We start from the raw sequence: 20,810 nt of genomic DNA on the forward strand, positions 1-20,810 counted from the left end.
AGGATATCAAACACCATCCGTTCTACAATGCGTATCTACAACACTTGCTTCCTCTGAGCAGTACAAGCATGTTCACCCCTGCTCTACCAGAATGCGCCCTCCCTTAAAATAAATGATTTTTAAACCACATTACCTAGATTGTGATTTGCAGCATACTCGGCTACAGCACAACATATTTGTTAGTACTAACGGCAGGAGTAGGGGAAAACATGAAGTGTAGCAAATTAAACAGGTCTCACTGTATTGACATACAAGATTTATAAAAGAACTAGGGTCATGTGGAAGATACTAGATCATTTGGGAAATCCAAATCATGTACAGTACTGTAGTAGGAAACGTTATGACATTTCAATCTGTTCAACGTGTACATATAACGATGTACTGTATAGTCTGTACAGTCAGGACTCAGTCAAAAGTCAGCTTGAACAGAATATTTTGCAGTAGAATTTGATTATTCTTGTTTTCTGCATTTTAAGGAAACTGTAGCTAGATAGCTAGCAATAAGGTTAACGTACATTCATGGGATCTAATCATGTCTTTGCAATGTTAGCTAATAGCGTTATACTAGGTATCTAGAGTAACTTTGAATTAGCTACTTACAGACAAGGTTAACTCAACTGATAAAAGCGGGAATGAACTCACCACATCTTTCTCCGCAGTCCCGCCTCGTCCTTGCTGTTCAGCAATGAGTTTTCTTTTGTTTTTATTTTCGGTTCTCTTCATTGTCCCCCGTGGTAAAATAGCAAAAATAACTGTTTCACCGAAACTAAAGCTAATTAGCTATCACTGCTAACCAAACTTACACTAACGACGTAAGGTTTGTTAACTTTGATGTCTTCCTCTCATTTCCTTTGAAAACTTGAAATTCGCTCCTACTGTGCTGTGAATGGTGTCCAACTGGTGCCAAATCCAACAGTAAAAATGCATTTCCATTCAAATGACCATCCTGGCACAAAGTGACTAGCTAGCAGATATAACATGTATTTTGACAGGTTGTCACTCAGTCACTTGGTTGCTGTAGGCTAGCTGACTCTAACCTAGGTGTTTGCCTTTCACTACAGTAACTGACGACGTAACTGCATCTTATGCAGCTGGCTAGCTCGCTTGTCCTGTAACTGAAGTGAGACAAAACGTACTGTAGCTAGCAAGGGTAGCTAGTTACGTTATCTAGCGAGAAAAAAATGAAGACGAGGTCGAACAATCACAAGAACAGCATGGTAACGTAACACCGACATTCATTATCCCAGGTATTGAGAGAGACGGTCTCCACCGGCCTTAGACTTCGGTGTCAGTTCCAGTCTTGAAAGGATATAGTTAGCTATCACGCTAAGCTAGCATCGTTGCTTGCTAACGTTACCTGCAAGACACGTTGTCATTGTTACACTTGTCATATTTTCTTGACAAGTGACGTAGGAGAAATGATCGAATTTCTTCCATCCAACTTGATGAAAAGTAAATTATAATACTATTCACGAATGTCTCAAGATCGGTTGTCCTATTTTGAATTGTCAGTGTTCCATCCTCGCCGGTGTGCTCTGCTGACTGTCTGTGTCTGGTTGGTTGACTTGGCTGGCTGATTAGTGATATGTGAGTGCAGACTGTCTGGGACTGTGCATTACCGAATATCCTTTCACGTTAAACCGTAGTACCTAACCCTTCTAAACGCTAGATCACTGTCACTGAAAGATTCAGGGTCCATAGTTGTACATTTTTTATAGAAATATAAGATCTGATCAGTCGTTTTTATAGAAGGGCATGTGCGCAATGAATATAAACACGGACGTTTGCTGTATATCTTGCTTGGAATCTGCTGCCCTCCTCTGGTAGAATTAAGCAACAACGCACGATGGTTTGTAGGCCGAGAGAGTTATTATAAACCCAGTTGATTGAATCCTGAACGCTATATGGTATATGTACATGGTATACTGCTTACATATACATGTATAGAAAATATGTCACAAAAACCTGATATGTTTTATTGCGCTTATGAACCGGTTATGAAGGTAATTAGAGCAGTAAAAAGTGATGTGATTTCATATATATACGTTCTCATATACCTCAGTTCCAAGGTGTTACGCTGCTATATTATTTTTCTGGGGGATATGAGGAATGCACTTTCTAACTTTTCTCAGTCTCCTCCAGTTTTAAATTTTAGGAGGAGATGAGGTCCTGGTCCACACCTGCGGAGTACCTGGTTTCGGGGGCCCGTTGCTGTCCCTGTCCTTGTCCACCTGGTCATACTTTTGACCTAGTCTAGAATCAAATAGACTGTAGATTTAGCCCAGAGAAATGTATTAATTATTCCAATTGGACTCTTAATATCTCACCCGGCACAGCCAGAAATGGACTGGTCACCCCTCTGAGCCTGGGTCCTCTCTAGGTTTCTTCCTAAAATTCGGCCTTCTTAGGGAGTTTTTCCTAGCCACTGAAATTCAACACTACTGTTGTTTGCTCCTTGGGGTTTAAGGCCAGGTGTCTCTGTAAAGCACTTTGTGACAACTGCTGTTGTAAAAAGGGCTTCATAAATAAATTTGATTATGAATAAATTTGATATACCTCAGATATCAGACAATCAACATTCTGGATTCAAACCACCCAGGTTATAAGAAAGCAATAGGGCACAAGGGAGTGTGTCATACATGTGGTATACAGTCTCTTATAAACTGGGTGATTTGAATCTTGAAAGCTGACTGTCTGATAGTTGTGGTATACACCACATGTATGACACCACATTCGTTTTTACTGCTCCAATTGCCTAGGTAACCGGTTACAAAAGCAGTAAGGCATCTTGGGGGTTTGTGATATATTGACAATATACCACTGCTAAGCACTGTGTTCAGGCAAGGTGTTGTGTGTAAGATAAACCTGTAGCTGTAGTATATTGTCCATATACCACACCCCCTGTGCCTTATTGCTTACATATACCATGACTATCAGCCAATCAGCATTCAGGATTCAAACCCCCCAGTTTTTAAGAGACCATATACCATGGATGACATTGCAGCTTAAAGCTGAAGTAGCATATGCATTGAACTCTACAACTATTTAGACAGTGATACGTTTTGTTTGGTGGGCTTTGACTTTGATTTTAAATTACATTGGAGTTAACGGGTAGACTGTTTGCTTTGAATGCATTTTTGTAAACATGGGATGAACCACTGAGAAAATACAGCACATTTGGTACATAGTCCCCACATTATAAGGTACCAAAAGGTAACAGTATACACAAGATGTAATTACATCAAAAAAACCTTCACAGGGATATGAAGAACAGCCATATTGTACATGGGATCCCTGGAAAAATAAAGCCAGTGAGGTTCACAGGGTTGTGTACTGTAATGAAGACAGCCTAACTCATGCAAAACGGAGTCAGAAAAAAAGGACACTGGCCAGTTTTGCAGGCTGCCCCTCAGGCAACTTTCAGTGATTCAACAGGGTCTTTTAAATTCAAGATCCATACACACCAATACTAAATGACATCATCTAGATTTTCTTTGATTCACTGAGACTTGGCATCAGCATAATGATTAAATGTCCATCAACCAATGTATTCAATACATCTGGCTGGACGTACAGTTAGGTCCGGAAATATTTGAACACTGACACATTTTTCATAGTTTTGGCTCTGTACGCCACCATAATGGATTTGAAATTAAACAACCATCCAATTGAAGTGCAAAAGATGCAACTGAAGTGCAGACTTACAGATTTAATTCAAGGGCGTTGAACAAATATATTGTATGAAACGTTTAGGAATTGCAACCAATTTCATACACAGTCCACTTATTTCAGTGGCTCAAATGTAATTTGACAAATTAACACAATCATGCTTTGTCAGGCCTTTACTGCAGCTGTCTTCAATTGTTGTTTGTTCGTGAGTCTTTCTGCTTTAGGTTTTGTCTTCAGCAAATGAAATGCATGCTTGATCAGGTTGAGATCAGGTGATTGACTCGGCCATAGCAGGATATTCCACTTTGTTGCCTTAAAAAACTCCTGGGTTGCTTTCGCAGTATGTTTTGAAGCGTGAAGCATCGTCCAATCAACTTCACTGAATTTTGTCTGTATCTGAGCAGACAATATATCCCTATACACTTCAGAATTCATCTGGCTGCTTCTGTCTTCTGACACATCATCAATAAACACTAGTGACCCAGTGCCATTTGAAGCCATGCATGTCCATGCCATCACCCTGCCTCCACCGTGTTTTACAGAGGATGTGGTATGCTTCAGGTCATGAGCCGTTTCAAGCCTTCTTCATACGTTTTTCTTCCCATCATTCTGGTACTGGTTGATCTTAGTTTCAGAACTGGGATGGCTTTTTTAGATATATTTGGCAAAGTCTAATCTGGCCTTTCTATTCTTGAGGCTTATGAATGGTGAACCCTCTGTATTTGCTCTTGTGAAGTATTTTCTTAATAGTAGACTTGCATTGGTTTTTTTTCTTAACCATGGAAAGGATCCTATGATCATCCACCATTGTTGTCTTCAATGGACGTCTAGGCCTTTTTGTGTTGCAGAGTTCACCAGTATGTTATTTTTTTCTCAGAATGTACCAAACTGTTGATTTGGCCACTCCTAATGTTCCTGCTATCTCTCTGATGGATTTTATTTTTTCAGCCTAAGGATGGCCTGTTTCACTTGCATTGAGAGATCCTTTGACCACATGTTGTGGGTTCACAGCAACAGCTTCCAAATGCGAATGCCACACCTGGAATCAACTCCAGATTACTTGCTTAATTGATGAAGAAATAACAAAGGAGTAACTCAAACCTGTCCATGAAACAGCTTATGTCAATTGTCCAATTAATTAATTTTGGTCCCTTGAAAAAGAGGGGGCTGCATATTAAAGATCTGTAATAAACCTTTCTCCAATTTGGATATGAATGGCCACAAATTAAAGCTGAGAGACTGCACATTATTTAACTATAACTTGAATATATTTCGGTAAACAGCCAAAATAACGAAACCTGTGTCAGTGTCCAATTATTTCCAGACCTAACTGTATGTGCAGACTGGATATATTCTGCAGGACTGACTGCAACTTCACATAAACTTCTAAAACTTGACCACCACCATTCAAGTGGCATAAGGTTTAAACATAAAATGTCTGGAAACAAGAATGCCTTGTCAAATGAACCATCATCATTGTTTTGTTCTCTGCAGGATGGTGTGACTGGATCTTCTTAATCAGTTAAACGCTCCACAGTTACACCAATACATAATGCCTGCATCTGACCCCAATAACCATGAGAACTACCGGGCTATCCTCAACCTGACCTTGCTGGCCAAAGCTTTTAGTTTGGCTGAGTAATTGAAATTCCAATGGACCATTATCTCCCACAACCTCAATCACCAAATTATGGTGATTGTACTACATTCTACTACATGTACTACATTCAGGAGCTTGTCCAACTTGATTTGTCTTACTGATCAATCGTGGAGCACATCCTCACCTCCCCCATTATAGTCTTATTTGTAATCAAGGTTACCTTGCAGTCGGTCCATGCACAAAAGTTATTAGGCTGCCATCTTGCAGGACAGGTCAATGCAGACCCATCTTAAACACCCCTTTGCCCCCTCAAAAAATGTAAAGAATAATGGCTAAATATTTATGCCACTTGAAATGTATTTTCTCGTGCTTTTACCTTAAGTAACAGGCTGCCCCTCAAATGGTAACCTCGTTCCCAGACACGTCCGACGAGGTCAGTCCCATAGAGACCAATAAGACAGCTCACCGCTATAATCCACTTCCAAACTGTAAACTAAATACCTGCACTGTACTGAACCCAAACTCTGTCCATCGCCCATCCCCATATACTATAGTGATAACGTGTAGGTCCACAGTAAATCCACGTACATTCTAGATCCACCACTCATGTCTCATATTCTTAGATACACCCATTGGTGTATAATTCATATCCACTTGTAATGTAAACTTTGTGTAGCTGTTCTCTAACTGTTGTCATTTACAAAATAACTCAGATGATGTGTAAATGTTCATTCTCAGTAAGCTCCTCAGATGTGCTGTTTCTAGCCAACTCCAAAACCACAAGGCCACTCACATACCACTCCAGACCAAAGCGCAAACAGCCTTGTTAAGGGACACTAATATCCTTCTCATGTATGCTGACTCTGAGGCAGGCTTGATAATAGTGCAGACTCTATAATAATGCAGACTCCATAATAGTGCAGACTTTATAATAGTGCACTGTATAACACTGCAGACTCTATAATTGTGCAGACTCTATGATAGTGCAGACTATAATAGTGCAGACTCTATAATAGTGCACTCAATAACAGTGCCGACTCAATAATAGTGCACTCTATAATAGTGCAGACTCTATGATAGTGCAGACTATGATAGTGCAGATTCTATATCAGTGCAGATTCTATGACAGTGCAGACTCTATGATAGTGCAGCATTTGACCGCTTGACCTCATAAAGAACCTCCCAGGCCTGTCTGGTTCAGGTTTTTGCACCATTCATTTCTCTCTTTTATCTACTATTTACTTCTAATAAGGTCTGTGTTTTGTGTTGGCTTACAATGACTCTATATTTTGATGTGTAAATATCTCTTGGACAAGGTGCTTTATACCAAAACTTGCCTGTATATAGTCATCACATTTTTTGGGGGAGTAAATTGGTGCAAATGTATGTTAACAAACATCACCTTGTCCTTCTGAGTATCAACACTCAGAACAGAAGAGGGGTAGGCCTAAATGAAACACATATCTTATTTGAAGTTTAAATTAAATGAAAAACTTCTTTCTTTTATGATTATTATTGAATTGGTCAACATAAGACTGTAGAATAACAAAATGACTGTCATGTTCTTTTGTTTCCTTTTTATTTATCTTCTTAAAACTAAAAATGTAGCTTCTTCTGGTACCAAACCCTTCTCCCTGGCACTAATAAAGGTTTCTAGCCAACAGCTTCCATGTATACTCTTCATTATGTACATTCACCGATCAGCCATAATATTATGACCACCAGCCTAATATTGTGTAGGTCCCCCTACACAGCGCCAAAACAGCCCTGACCCATCGAGGCATGGAATTCACTAGACCTCAGAGGGTGTGCTGTGGTATCTGGCACCAAGAAGTTAGCAGCAGATCCTTTTAGTTGCCAGGTGATGCCAGGTGGGGATCGGACATGTTTGTCCAGCACATCCAACAGATGCTTGATTGGACTGAGATCTGGGGAATTTGGAGGCCAAGTCAACACCTTGAACTCATTGTGTTCCTCAAACCAATCGTGAACCATTTTTGCTTAGTGGCAGGGCGCATTTTCCTGCTGAAAGAGGCCAATGCCATCAGGGAATACTGTTGCCATGAAAGGGTACACATGGTCTGCTGGATCAGACCACACGGGCCAGGCTTCACTCCCCGCATGCATCAATGAGCCTTGGCTGCCCATGACCCTGTCACTGGTTCACCGCTTTTCCTTCCTTGGACCACTTTTGACCACAGTAGACTGGGAACACCCCACAAGAGCTGCAGTTTTGGAGATGCTCTGATCCAGTCGTCTAGCCATCGCCATTTGGCTCTTGTCAAAGTCACTTAGATCCTTATGCTTGCCCATTTTTCCTGCTTCTAAAACATCAACTTTGAGGACAGAATGTTCACTTGCTGCCTAATAAATCCCATCCACTGACAGGTGCCATGATAAAGAGATTTTCAGCATTATTCACTTCACCTGTCAGTGGTCATAATGTTATGGCTGTTCTGTGTATTAAATACTATGTGACTCTAAACCAGACAGAATAGAACACAAGTGGTTAATATAATTCATTTTTGTTTCTTAAATGCTGCAAATTATTTAGCATCTGAAATGTTATAGGTTTTTGGGTGTGCTGTTATTTAATTAGAAACAATACAAAACTGCTATGAATACTAATCCCTACAGTATATCTGACCATTACAGTTGTTGAGTGATGGCTTTAATGCTGTCAACCACATACACCATTATTGTAGGTAAAGGCACAGGTCAAAAAAGGTTTAACAAAAGAAATATTAAACCAATAATTTAATTAGTTTAATAGAGTATGTTTCAACATCAGGAAGCCAAATAAAGCAGATAACATGGCACTTCAAAACCTAATACATAACATAGCAACCCTAAAGGCTATTGCACAGTAACCCAAATATTACATATTTTAGGTAGAACAAAGCTGAACAATAACACGACAATCCATGCAGAAAGGACAGTGGTTAAGAGCTAAATAAACATTTAATACAGACACAGATGTACATAACTGATTATAAGAGAACATTGTCAAATATCCTGCTGATGATTGTGTTGGCTTTTCTAGTACCTGTAGTAATATGATATATACACACACACACAGTACTGTGCAAAAGTCTTAGGCACCTGAAAGATATACTAAGGCCATTTATTTGGGTAGTGTTTTAATAATAATAAAAATTATACACATACACATATATATATACATATATATACACACACACATATATATATGTACTGACCAGCCATAACATTATGACCACCGGCCTAATATTGTGTTGGTCCCCCTTTTGCCGCCAAAACAGCCCTGATCCATCGTGGCTCCACTAGAACTCCACTAGAACTCTGAAGGTGTGCTGTGGGATCTGGCACCAAGACGTTAGCAACAGATCCTTTAAGTCCTGTAAGTTGCAAGGTGGATCCTCCATGGATCGGACTTGTTTGTCCAGCACATCCCACAGATGCTTGATTGGATTGGGATCAGGGGAATTTGGAGTCCAGGTCCATACCCTGAACTTGTTGTGTTCCTCAAACCATTCCTGAACCATTTTTGCTTTGTGGCAGGGCGCATTATCCTGCTGAAAGAGGCCAATACCATCAGGGAATACCGTTGCCATGAAAGGGGGCACATGGTCTGCAACAATGCTTAAGTAGGTGGTACAAAGTAACATCCACATGAACGGCATAACTTTGCCCAAAGCAACTGCCTCCGCCAGCTTGCCTTCTTCCCATAGTGCATCCTGGTGCCATGTGTTCTCCAGGTAAGCGACACACACGCACCCGGCCATCCACATGATGTAAAAGAAAACGTGATTCATCAGACCAGGCCACCTTCTGCCATTGCTCCATGGTCCAGTTCTGATGCTCATGTGCCCATTGTAGGCGCTTTCGGCAGTGGACAGGGGTCAGCATGGGAACCCTGACTGGTCTGTGGCTATGTAGCCCCATAAACAACAAACTGCAATGCACTGTGTGTTCTGACACCTTTCTATCAGTACCAGCATGAACTTTTTCAGCAATTAGAGCTACAGTAGCTTGTCGGTTGGATCAGACCACACAGCCCAGCCTTCGCTCCCCACGTGCATCATTGAGCCTTGGCCACCCATGACCCTGTCGCTGGTTTACCACTTTTCCTTCCTTGGACCACTTTTGATAGGTACTGACCACTGCAGACCGAGAACACCCCACAAGGGCTGTAGTTTTGGAGATGCTCTGACCCAGTCGTCTAGCCATCACAATTTGACTCATTTTTCCTGCTTCTAACACATCAACTTTGAGGACAGAATGTCTAATATAACCCACCCACTGACAGGTGCCATGATCATGAGATTATCAGTGTTATTCACTTCACCTGTCAGTGATCATTATGTTATAGCTAATCGTTCAACTTTATCCCATCATGATTAAAAGGTTAACACGTGGTCCATTCACTTTTACAGAATTTATGTTTAAAATAAAAGGGGAACAAATGACAGAATAACAATTATTTTTGGACATAGCACTAGATGTGCCAGTCACTTAACATATTCTTAAGATTTTCCAATATATCAGCAGGTGCTAGTTCCATGTATTGCACTGGCTTCAGTATACCTGGCTTTAGGTCTCAGACCCAAAGACTAAAGAAGGTTCTTAAAACTGTAGCATCCTTGTGCAGGTATCATGTTGGGAATAACCTTTACATCGTTAGAATGGTAGCAAGTACTGACATAGCAGGAAAATAGTCCTAGGGTCAACACATCCATATCTGGGCAGTGTTGAATCATCAGTCACACATCATATAAATAGCAGAAGTATCTCAGGAAGCAGGAAACAAAGTGTCTAACTGCTATAAATATGGCTTTTGTCCCTCAAACAACATGCAACTAACTACTTTATACATGAACACAAACGAGGCTCGTTCAAAGCTATAAGGAAGCGCTTTTGTCTTGTTAGAATTTTCTTTAAAGCCCCTTCTCCTGGTTTTCTAAAATCTGACTGTCCTAGGTTCCCTGAAGGGTGTAATTTAAAGCTCATAACATACAGTACTTACACTTTCTCTGGTAAAATAGAGGAAACACTTCAGTAGTGGAAACATTGTAGCACAAACACAATCTGTGCATAACACCTTACATTAGCACTCATAAACCATGGTTGCAGTTGGAGTGCACCCAATTAAACCTACAGGGTCAGTCTCCCTTCAACTGATGGGAGTTCTGGGTTTGTTTCCTAAAATGGTTTACACTGGTTTGTCTCCTAGTGTTGGAAGAAGCTGGAGCTTGTGCATCATATAAGGGACACAGTCTGTTAACTCCCTTGGGTCAGACCCTGGGTATCAGGCCATGGGACAGTGGGGGTCTGGAGCTTCATGACACCACAACCAGCAGCCCGGATGAGGTCACAGTTGAATCTCGGGTTTTCACCTGCGCAAGTGGAAGAAGCAATAGGGGGAGGAAGGATCAGAATATAATATCATGACATACATTTTCTGAACTAAGCCAATGCAAACACACTGAAGATCTTCACCTAAAATTGCCTTGACATTCTTATCTATTTCCTGTCTAGCTGGTGATATATATATATATATACACTCACTCACAGACACTAGCAATTAAATCGGTTGATGATATCCAGTGGGATTCCAACAAGTTAGAAGGTTTGTGTACAATACCACTGTATTACAAACAAATATAAATAGACCAAGTTAATCAAAAAAGTCAGAGAGACGAATGTACTGCTGTTATGTTGACAGTAGGGGGCGCTTTACTCCACTGTTAGTGAATGGTGGTTACAGACAGACATGCTGTAACACAGGAATCAGATACAGGCACACACTGACGAGCACTGCAAGCCAGGGAGCCGTACCCTTACCAACCAGGGGTAGGAGGAAGAGGAGGAGGAAGAGGAGGGGGGGGGTAGGAGTGATGCCAAGGGAGGACAATCTGTCATCATTCTCCTGGAATAACTCATAGTAGAGCGAGAGTGGGAGGCAGATAGAGTCAGATATATAGTGGGTGGGGGGTGAGGTGAAAGAGGAAGCCCGGTGAGATGAAGAGCAAAGGGAAGAGGCCATTAAATACTTAACAGTAACATTCCTAAAGGATGTGTAACAAAGAAGTGGAATAACAGGACTACAGAGGGTATGAGAAGTCTGACCCTGGAAAACTAGCAAGCTCACCTCTAAGTTTGTTCGTGCTTTCTTCAAGACGTCCTTTGTTCTTGACACTGTAAACCACAAGACCAACCGGTTATTCACATTGGATTGTCAACCATCACCTCAACAAACACACAAGGTATCAAAACGTAATATTATAACCATGAGCCAGAATCTGTGCTGACAGAGGATGATGCAGGACAGCCAATGAGGGAGAAACAGAGCGAGCGAAAGTGAGAAAGCAAGACAGTGAGAAAGAGAAAGGGAAGTAAAAGGAGGTTGGACATCTTGCCCTCTGCTTCTTCAGGCCATACATCAGCCCATTTGTCAATAGAGCATTAGTTTGCCGCATGGACGTCACAGAAAGGACAGGAATGAGGGGGACAGATGATTAACCAAACAAAAGGGAAATACATAAGCAAAAGGAGAGGATGAAGGACAGAAACGAGAAAACAAATGAAGAGTTTGGGTGAGGAGAGACAATGCCTAACTGAGAAGAGAGAAGTGAGAGTCACTGACATTGGCTGACGATAAAATGTTCCATGCTGTCTTTGGTGCGGTTGGAGCTCTTCAGTGTCTCCATGGCGTCCCTCAGGGCCTCCTCCTGCTCTGAGACTCGCCGACGCAGTGTGTGGACCTCCTCCTTTAAAGACAGCTCCTACAACCACACATAGGCAATCAATTACAACTCTACAACCACACGTAGGCAATCAATTACAACTCTACAACCACACATAGGCTATCAGTCAGAAATCTGCAATCACACATAAGCAACCAATCAGAAATCAACACACACGCTTGTTCAACCAATCAGAAATATAAAAAGTAGCAGTAATGTCACTTAGAGTAAGTCCACTTACTCTAAAACAAATCAATACACCAAATAATTGCTAAAGATTTTTGATTTTGAATCACTCTTATGTAATTTATAGAAAATAAAATCCCCTTTACCCTTACAAATGTGCTTATGGTTTAAGATATAAACTGGCTACAGGATCTTTTGGAAGAGCAAATTAATAAACAAAGCCCCAACTTTCTTGATATGGCTCTGCTTAAAAATTATTTTGGGTTCCGACCTTCTTGGTGCTCCGTGGGGACCCCCCCTCATTAATCGGGAGTGCTGCCCTCCAGAACATTCTGAGCAGGGAGCTTGCCTCCTCCAGGATCTGCCACAGGGTCTTAGTGCTAGTCAGAAGACTCCTCACGCTGCCTGGGTTCCCGGCCTGGCAGAGAGAGAGAAACACATGCAAATGTGTTAAATTGTATACAGCTCTGCTTTCAACCATCATTAACTCCCCTCTTTGGTATCTGTGGCGACTCTAACCTCTATATGACCCCTGACCTCTTACCTTGTCCTGGCTGAGCTCCAGCAGGGGACAATTGACCGTGGCCTGGAGGGTAGTCTCCATTTTGCCAACGTGGATGCGTCCCTCCAGGATCTGCTGCTGTAAGGCTCTGAAGTCATCAATGTGCCCCACAACGTGGCAGCCATTGCGGTTCGCAAAGGAGCCGTCGGGAGCCTGGCCCCTGGGAGAAGAGTCAACCTCCTGGGGTTTCAGGGTGGGGGAGTGAGGAGAAGGGGGGCTGAAGAGTCCAGTGTCTCTGACAGGGGGAGAGAGAGCGGCGTCTGTGAGGGAAAGCAGATAATCAGTTAGAGATCCAAACGGAGTGGAGCCCAATTCACTATATAATGAACTGCTTTTGTACAAGGCCCTATTCATGGACTGCACCTCCATCACTCGGCCACGTTGTTGCCATGGTCACCAGAAGCTGAACGGGGGATAATGACTTTAAATGGGGGCTAATTACCGTTTTGTCTACATTACAACATAGAGGCTTGGAAATATAACAACATGGCAATAGTTATTTATTAGAAAGCAACAACGCCATCATCATCAAATCATTAAATGTACTGCATCTAAAATACATTTTTCTAACATCAGAATTATGATGAAAGGCTTAGCTCCTAATTATTTGCCTTCTTTAGAAGTGGTACCGTGTTTTCAAGCCTTAGTAATGCACTTTAGACCACATCTTGAGGAAGCTTTAGGTAGAGTTCTCATTTGGTCACAGTCATGCCCGATAACCTCTGCGTTGCGGAATTAAGCGAACGGAATCAGGGAATAGAGACATAATCACGGAATTTAAGAAAATATACATTTTATTAAAAAAAAATTGTATAAAAATATAACTGTAATACAGTCCTGTAATATATGCAGACCTTTCTATATTTGCAGCTTTAGGTTAGGGTGTGGGCTTTAGAATTTCACTATATCCATATAGTCTGGCGGTTGTGGATGCCTTATTTGAAATGACTGGCCTGTGTGCGTGACCCGCGCTCCACTACTGCCTACAGTGTTTTCCTGGAAGTGTGAGGAATTAGAAAAAAATAAAACCTCTTTCACGGAATTCTGAAAAGTATTTCAGGTAATTCAACAGAAAACAAAAGAGATTTTATAGGTCCGTAAAACCGTACTGTGAGGTGAGTGTAATCTATAAATAGTGCACTATAAAGAGAATAGGGAGGCATTTTGGACATGTCCACACTAAGTTTCCTGTCATTAACTGGGGCAGGATCAGTGGGAACATCGGTGATCCCACCCCAGAATGTTCTCCAGCGCGGCACTCACTGTCAAAGAGCTGTTTCCTGGCTGCAGGAGGACGTGTCCCGGAGGTCAACTGCTGTTCCAGCTGAACATGCAGGTCCCTGGGGTGGAACGGCGCAGATTCCGCTGGGTGTGACCCTACATCTGCGCGTGTTGTCTTGGGGACGTGGCGGTCTCCGCGGTACATCTGGAGCTCATACTGTAGAGAGTGGACCAGGACGCGGCTCTCACACAACTGTTGCTGCAATACTTTCACCTCATGCTGCAACCTGGGGACACGTTAAACAAATGTAACAACACAAAAATCACACAACAGAGTTGTTGAATATATACAGACACATAAACACACACACACTTCCTACCTGTTGACGGCCTCCTGGTGGCTCTGTTTGTCCTGTCTCAGTTGGCTGATCTCTAGGGTCTGAGCCTGAGTTTGTGTCTGCAGCCTCCTGACCTGCTCTGCCCACTGCTCGGTCTCTAACTCCGCCTCTTTCACCCGGGCACGCCCCAACAGTGCCGCCTCCCGCAGCTGCGCTACCTCTTTACTGCCCTCTGGAAAGAAGTTAAAGAGGCGCACAGGTGCAAAAAGGAATGACACAGAACAATATAGCATGGCAAAGCAATAATGAACAATAATGAAGCAATAATGACTAATATACCACTGCTACGGGCAGTTCACAGGCACGACACAAGGAGGTGTGTGATATGACTAATATACCACGGCTACGGGCAGTTCTTAGGCACGACACAAGGAGGTGTGTGATATGACCAATATACCATGGCTATGGGCTTTTCTTATGCACGACACAAGGAGGTGTGTGATATGACCAATATACCATGGTTATGGGCTTTTCTTATGCACGACACAAGGAGTGCCTGGATACAGCCTTTGGCCTTGTTGATTTGGCCATATGCAACAAACTCCAGTCATCAAGCTTTCTGCTATTATTAACTGGTTACTAATGTATTTAGAAGGTATTAGTAGGGGAGTCGTTTGAGTATTAGGACTAGGTTAGATATTAAGAGGGGAGTAATCAGAGTATTAGGACCATGTTCGATATTAAGAGCAGAGTAATCAAGAGTATTAAGACTATGTTCCATATTAAAAGGGGAGTAATAAGAGTATAAGAAGTATGTTAGACATTAGGGAGGGGAGTAATACGAGTATTAGCAGTATGTTAGATATTAAGAGGGGAGTAATAAGAGTATTAGCAGTATGTTAGAGTATTAGCAGTATGTTAGATATTAAGAGGGGAGTAATAAGAGTATTAGCAGTATGTTAGATATTAAGAGGGGAGTAATAAGAGTATTAGCAGTATGTTAGATATTAAGAGGGGAGTAATAAGAGTATTAGCAGTATGTTAGATATTAAGAGGGGAGTAATAAAAGTATTAGCAGTATGTTAGATATTAAGAGGGGAGTAATAAAAGTATTAGCAGTATGTTAGATATTAAGAGGGGAGTAATAAAAGTATTAGCAGTATGTTAGATATTATTTATTCATTAATTAAAAGGGGGGTAATCAGAGAACTAAGAGCTGGGTGGTTACCTCTGCTGGCCTGCTGGAGTCTGGCCTGTAGGTTGAGGTTCTCCTCTTTCAGAACTCTGATTTCACTGGACAGCTGGTTGACAGAGTCCAAGCCCTGGATGTAAATGTTGGTAGGAGCACCTGACAAAGAGGAGAAAGAGTACAGTATATTTTAGCAAAGCTGTATTGACACAGTGACTGCTAACCCCAACCTGGGTGTTGAAAACACGTTCATGGTCTGAGTAACAGTGCTTAAGTAGCCTAGTCCATTTTTTCTTTTGGTGTTTGTTTGAGTACATGAAAGTACAGTATAGTAAAGTACATTATAGTACAGTATAAGCTGGTACGCCCTGTAGGCTGTTAATAGCCACACAAGTGCAATTCATAGCATGTCTGCTTTTTTACAGAGGACTATTACTCAAAACATTTCATTGTGTTTTTGGGGAAATAGAAGTTAAGTTAATGTTCATAAAAAGCGATGGTCAATTATCATTGTATTTTATTTTTCGCAAGTGGCCCACAGTGGAAAAAGCCCATAGTTTGCCGGTCCATGGCACAAAAAAGGCTGCATTGCAGTATAGTTATGTACATGGTTTATCTACAGGTGCGATTGGTCACGGTGGTAAAATGAGTACATTTCTCTCTGGCCGGGATGGCCAGCTTTTCCTCCAGCTGCTGTCTGAGGCGCTCGTTAGTCTGGATGGAATCTTCCAGGCGTTGCCGTAGACTCCGGATCTCACGCAGGTGCTCCTTCATCAAGTCAGAACCTACCCCGAAACGCACATCCAAATGCTGACCACATTCTGTGACATAGAAAATGTGAATATAAATCACAATTTCCTGTTTACTTACGTACAGTAGCATAGGAAAAACAAACAGACATACGCATGCATCTAAAACTCACACACCTGTGTGACTCGTGCCAGACTGGTAACCTGACGACCCGGACGAAAGGTCAGCAGCGCCAATTCTCGCCAGACGAGTCCCGTAGCCCATGTCCCACAATGCCCCGCTCTCCAGTAGACTAGCACCCGTCATCGAGGCAGGATTAGCACTGAGGCTAACATGGTCAGTGTTGGGACCCTTGAGAGGAGAGGGATGGGAGGTGTGGTAGGACAGAGCCTGAGGAGGGTAACCGGAGGACGTCTGGGGATGGCAGTGGGCCGACGCAGGAAAGCCTCCAAACGTCTTGGCTGGTGGAACTGCGAAACCTGACGTTGGAAATGGGGAAATGCCAAACATTAATAAACCGACAGGATATAGACAGAGGATGGATGTCAGCATGGTAGAGCACAGCCGCAGGAGTGTGACGTTCAGATTAGAGACAAGAGGACATTTCCATTTAAAAGGAGAGGAGGCCTATGATCAGAGATGAGGAGTAGGAGAAATGAGGAGTAGGAGAGATGAGGAGTAGGAGAGATGAGGAGTAGGAGAGATGAGGAGTAGGAGAGATGAGGTGTAGGGATGTTAGGATGAAGGGGATGTTATTTAGATTGTGGGGAATGAGGAGTAATGTGTGTGTCCCTCTATCTTCCCTCCCTCTCTGTTTCTCTGTTTCTCTCCATCTTTCTGGGAGGTTGGGGACAGCACTGTCACATGTCCTCCTGCCCATTTGAACAGCCTGGTGAATGCTGGGTGACCACACACACATTCAATCCTGCTAGACTACATTTCCAATAGGCGGAGTTTGGAGCATTACATTTTGAACTCTCTTGCTGTATGAAGTTAATCAATGTGTCTGGGTTAGTTACTGTTTTGTTGGTGCTATTAATACTACTACCACCCCATTTCCAAAACAGTTGGGACGCTGTGTAAAATGTGAAAAACAGAATGCAAGGATGTAAAAATAATTTAAACCCTGTATTAAATAGAAGATAGTACATATAAAATGTTGAAACTGAGAAAAAAAGATATGCCCACTTTGAATTTGATCCCAGCAACGTTTCAAAAAAGTTGGGACAGAGGCAATAAATGATTGGAAAAGCTGTTCACAGTTCAAAAGCCAGCATCCGTGATGGTATGGGGGTGCATTAGTGCACATGGCATGGGTGACTTGTACATCTGTGAAGGCACTATTAATGCTGAACAATATATAGAGGTTTGGGAGCAACATATGCTGCCATCCAGACTTTTTCAGTGAAGGCCTTGCTTATTTCAAGAAGACAATGCCAAACCACATTCCGCACGTATTACAGCATGACTCCATAGTAAAAGAGTCTGGGTGCTAAACTGGCCTGCCTGCAGTACAGACTTGTCACCCACTGAAAACATGTGTTGCATTATGAAATGAAAAAAAGGAGACCCCAAACTGTTGAGCAGCTGAAATCCTATATCAAGCAAGAATGGGACAACATTTCACTTTCAAAACTACAGCAATTGGTCTCCTCAGTTCCCAGACACTTACAGAGTATTGTGAGAAGAAGATGAAGAAGTTGTACATTTTACTCAGCGTCCCAACTTTTTTGGAAACAGGGTTGTGTAAGTATTATCCTAATGCCAAATTACACTTATACTCTATGGGCCGGTTTAAAAGACACAGATTAAGCCTAGTCTAGGATTAAAATATTTCAATAGATAACTCCATTGAGCTTGTTCTTTTAGTTCAAGACTAGGCTTGATCTGTGTCTGTGAAACCGGCCCTATGAGTATTACATCACAAAATGTCTACAAGTCAATATTATAACCTTGTGTAATTACATGTAGTTAATGTGAGACAGTTAGCCATGCTACACACACACACACACACACACACACACACAAACAACACACACTGGTGCAAGCAGGGAGACGCACGCTCATGATCTTCCAACTTCCTCTGTAACATCTGCAGCTCCTGGTGAACCTCCGCCAGGGAGAAACCCCCGGGCTCGCTGCCATGGTAACGGGGCCTCAGCATGTGTGGGTGAAATGGCAAGGGGGCTCTTAGAGAGGAGAGTTTTGGGTGGTAAAGGGACTGGGGATGGGGCTGGGGAAAAGCGGGAAAGGAACCAGACACCTGCCCACCATGGATTCCTGGAGGTATGGAGGAGAAGACGAGGACAGAAGGACAAAAAATGGGCGGGGATACACAAAGAGGGGCGGAGCCAGGACAGGGAAGAAGGGAACAAAACACTTGAATGCCTGGACGTGATGCGCTACAGCATGTGGGGACACTGAACGGGATGACAGTGTGATAGATAATGCTCCTCACTCTTCCTGTATGTCTGTCTGCCTTGCCTACCTGTCTGTCCCTGTGTGTCCCCTGACCGCTGCATGCTGGGACAGCTGACAGAGGACTGTTGTGCGTGGGATGGCGTGACGGATGGAGGAACGGATGGTTGGAGTGATGTGAGGACACTGCTACAGTGAGAACCTGACATAAGAGGGATGATAAATGAAAAGACATGAGTTGTGGAATATTTGGCAGCACATACATGGATGTTCAGTCATTTGTGTGACTAGCCACCTGTATTAGCTCTACTGGAGGCTGGTCTGTCCTCCTGCCCATACCTGTACTAGCTCTACTGGGGGCTGGTCTGTCCTCCTGCCCATACCTGTACTATCTCTAGTGGAGGCTGGTCTGTCCTCCTGCCCATACCTGTACTATCTCTAGTGGAGGCTGGTCTGTCCTCCTGCCCATACCTGTACTAGCTCTACTGGAGGTTTGTCTGTCCTCCTGCCCATACTCGCTGGCTGCATCCATTTCAGAGCATAGCTCCAGGTCCTCATTGGTGGAGGCATGCTCGTCAGACACAAAGGAAATGCGGTCCGATTGGTCAGTGGTGTCGGAGAGGGCGTGGCTACTGCAGGGTGTGTCAAAACGTGGCTGGTTTAGATTGAGTTTGGCACGGAGTGCCTCGATGGTCTTATCCTTCTGTTGGAGCTCCTTACTCAGCCTGTACACACACAGACACACGCACACATTTTAGGTTTTATCACTGCATGAACTCAAATATGTATTGTAGTTTAAAATGCTTTATTCACTAACCCATAACACTTAACCTAACCCTTAATATAACCTTAACAGTAACTCCAAAAACAAACTTAACCCCTAACTCTAACCCTACTGTAAATCTGAGCATAAACATAACCCCTAAGCCTATAATAGCCTTTTTTCCTCAAGGAGGCTGATGAAAGGTCTTCACAATTTAAATTGTTCCTCCAGGGGTTTTGAAAACAACATACACATAAAATAAATAGGATGACACAGTGATCTTTATCACATAAGACTACACGCACGCTGTCTATTGACAAAGGGATGGTTGGGACAAAAACTGCCTCTCAAGGGCATAGCAACAGGAAGTACGGGTGCTGGGATAAGACTGGCATAGTCCTGACAAGAATGTAATAGTCACTTTTTGCTTTTGCTCTACCACTATTTCTTTTGTGAGTCAGGCAGAAGAAACAGGTACGCTTTGTTGCTGAAACAAGCATGATGTGCACCTCAGATATCTGTTCAGACACAGACTCAGAGAGGATCAATCACCTGGTCTGAACAGACATGGATCAACACAGACTCAGAGAGGATCAATGACCTGGTCTGAACAGACATGGATCAACACAGACTCAGAGAGGATCAATGACCTGGTCTGAACAGACATGGATCAACAGACTGAGAAATGATCCCTGACCAGGTCAATTCAGACAGACTGACATCATTAAAGGTAGCAGCCGAGTGTCCTATGTAATCAGCTCAAACAGAATGTGAGAGATGTACACGCACATGCACACACACACACACACACACACACACACAGCAAACTCATGTTGTTTATCCCATCTATTTGCGGTCCATCGCATAAACACAGTACATAGCATTAAAACAAAACCACATCTATGATTCTTTCGGCCTTACTTCTCCAGCTCTCTGTGCATGGTCTTTCTCTCTCTCTCAGTGTGTTTCCTGTATAGGACCAGTTCTCTCTCCTGTACCCGGCTCTCCCACAGAGAGAAGGAGAACAGGGAGTCCCTGTACAGCGGGCTGCTCTTAGACAGCATGGCCTTCCACAGTGGAGCCATGAGTCCGGGCCGGCTGCTTGTCCGGCCAGCCCGCCCCACCGAAAGCCCTGTTACCCGGGCTAGAGAGCCCGCATTCCGGCCTCTCTGCCCCTCCTTCACAGCTTTCCCGTCCTCGCCGCCTAGGGTCGTGGTGCTGCTAGGTGTCCACGTTAACCCAGTAGTGCTTATTGGCTTAACGTCTGGGTCTTAACGTATGGGTCCTAACATATGGGTCTTAACGTCTGGGTCTTAACGTATGGGTCCTAGCGTATGGGTCCTAGCGTATGGGTCCTAGCGTATGGGTCCTAGCGTATGGGTCCTAACG

At 43.0% G+C, this 20,810-nt stretch overlaps 2 protein-coding genes across 9 annotated transcripts in view; both read right to left on the bottom strand.

Moving 5' to 3' along the window:
- mast2 (microtubule associated serine/threonine kinase 2) overlaps positions 1 to 1,716 on the bottom strand; it is a 146,738-nt gene extending 145,022 nt beyond the window's left edge. The window contains 1 exon segment of the mRNA XM_010872513.4: positions 643 to 1,716. Coding sequence (XP_010870815.3) covers positions 643 to 723 — 81 coding nt within the window. The 5' untranslated portion in view covers positions 724 to 1,716.
- A 7,790-nt stretch (positions 1,717 to 9,506) lies between these two features.
- Positions 9,507 to 20,810, bottom strand: part of pde4dip (phosphodiesterase 4D interacting protein) — a 78,648-nt gene continuing 67,344 nt past the window's right edge. For 4 of the 8 annotated variants that reach the window (XM_010872511.4, XM_010872512.5, XM_010872507.4 and 1 more), the window contains 14 exons: positions 19,130 to 19,383; positions 18,729 to 18,860; positions 18,302 to 18,520; positions 16,417 to 16,719; positions 16,144 to 16,311; positions 15,530 to 15,649; positions 14,344 to 14,533; positions 14,006 to 14,250; positions 12,725 to 13,002; positions 12,452 to 12,598; positions 11,895 to 12,033; positions 11,400 to 11,446; positions 11,093 to 11,177; positions 9,507 to 10,644 (listed from right to left, as the gene is read on the bottom strand). In XM_010872511.4, the coding sequence (XP_010870813.4) occupies positions 10,529 to 10,644; positions 11,093 to 11,177; positions 11,400 to 11,446; positions 11,895 to 12,033; positions 12,452 to 12,598; positions 12,725 to 13,002; positions 14,006 to 14,250; positions 14,344 to 14,533; positions 15,530 to 15,649; positions 16,144 to 16,311; positions 16,417 to 16,719; positions 18,302 to 18,520; positions 18,729 to 18,860; positions 19,130 to 19,383 (2,443 nt within the window). In that variant the 3' untranslated portion in view covers positions 9,507 to 10,528. The remainder of the gene's footprint in view (positions 10,645 to 11,092; positions 11,178 to 11,399; positions 11,447 to 11,894; positions 12,034 to 12,451; positions 12,599 to 12,724; positions 13,003 to 14,005; positions 14,251 to 14,343; positions 14,534 to 15,529; positions 15,650 to 16,143; positions 16,312 to 16,416; positions 16,720 to 18,301; positions 18,521 to 18,728; positions 18,861 to 19,129; positions 19,384 to 20,810) is intronic. The other 4 variants (XM_010872508.4, XM_010872510.4, XM_010872509.4 and 1 more) reach the window with 4 other exon arrangements.

This window comes from Esox lucius, chromosome 8 (assembly GCF_011004845.1).
Source record: "Esox lucius isolate fEsoLuc1 chromosome 8, fEsoLuc1.pri, whole genome shotgun sequence".
In the NCBI taxonomy this organism is placed as follows: domain Eukaryota; kingdom Metazoa; phylum Chordata; class Actinopteri; order Esociformes; family Esocidae; genus Esox; species Esox lucius.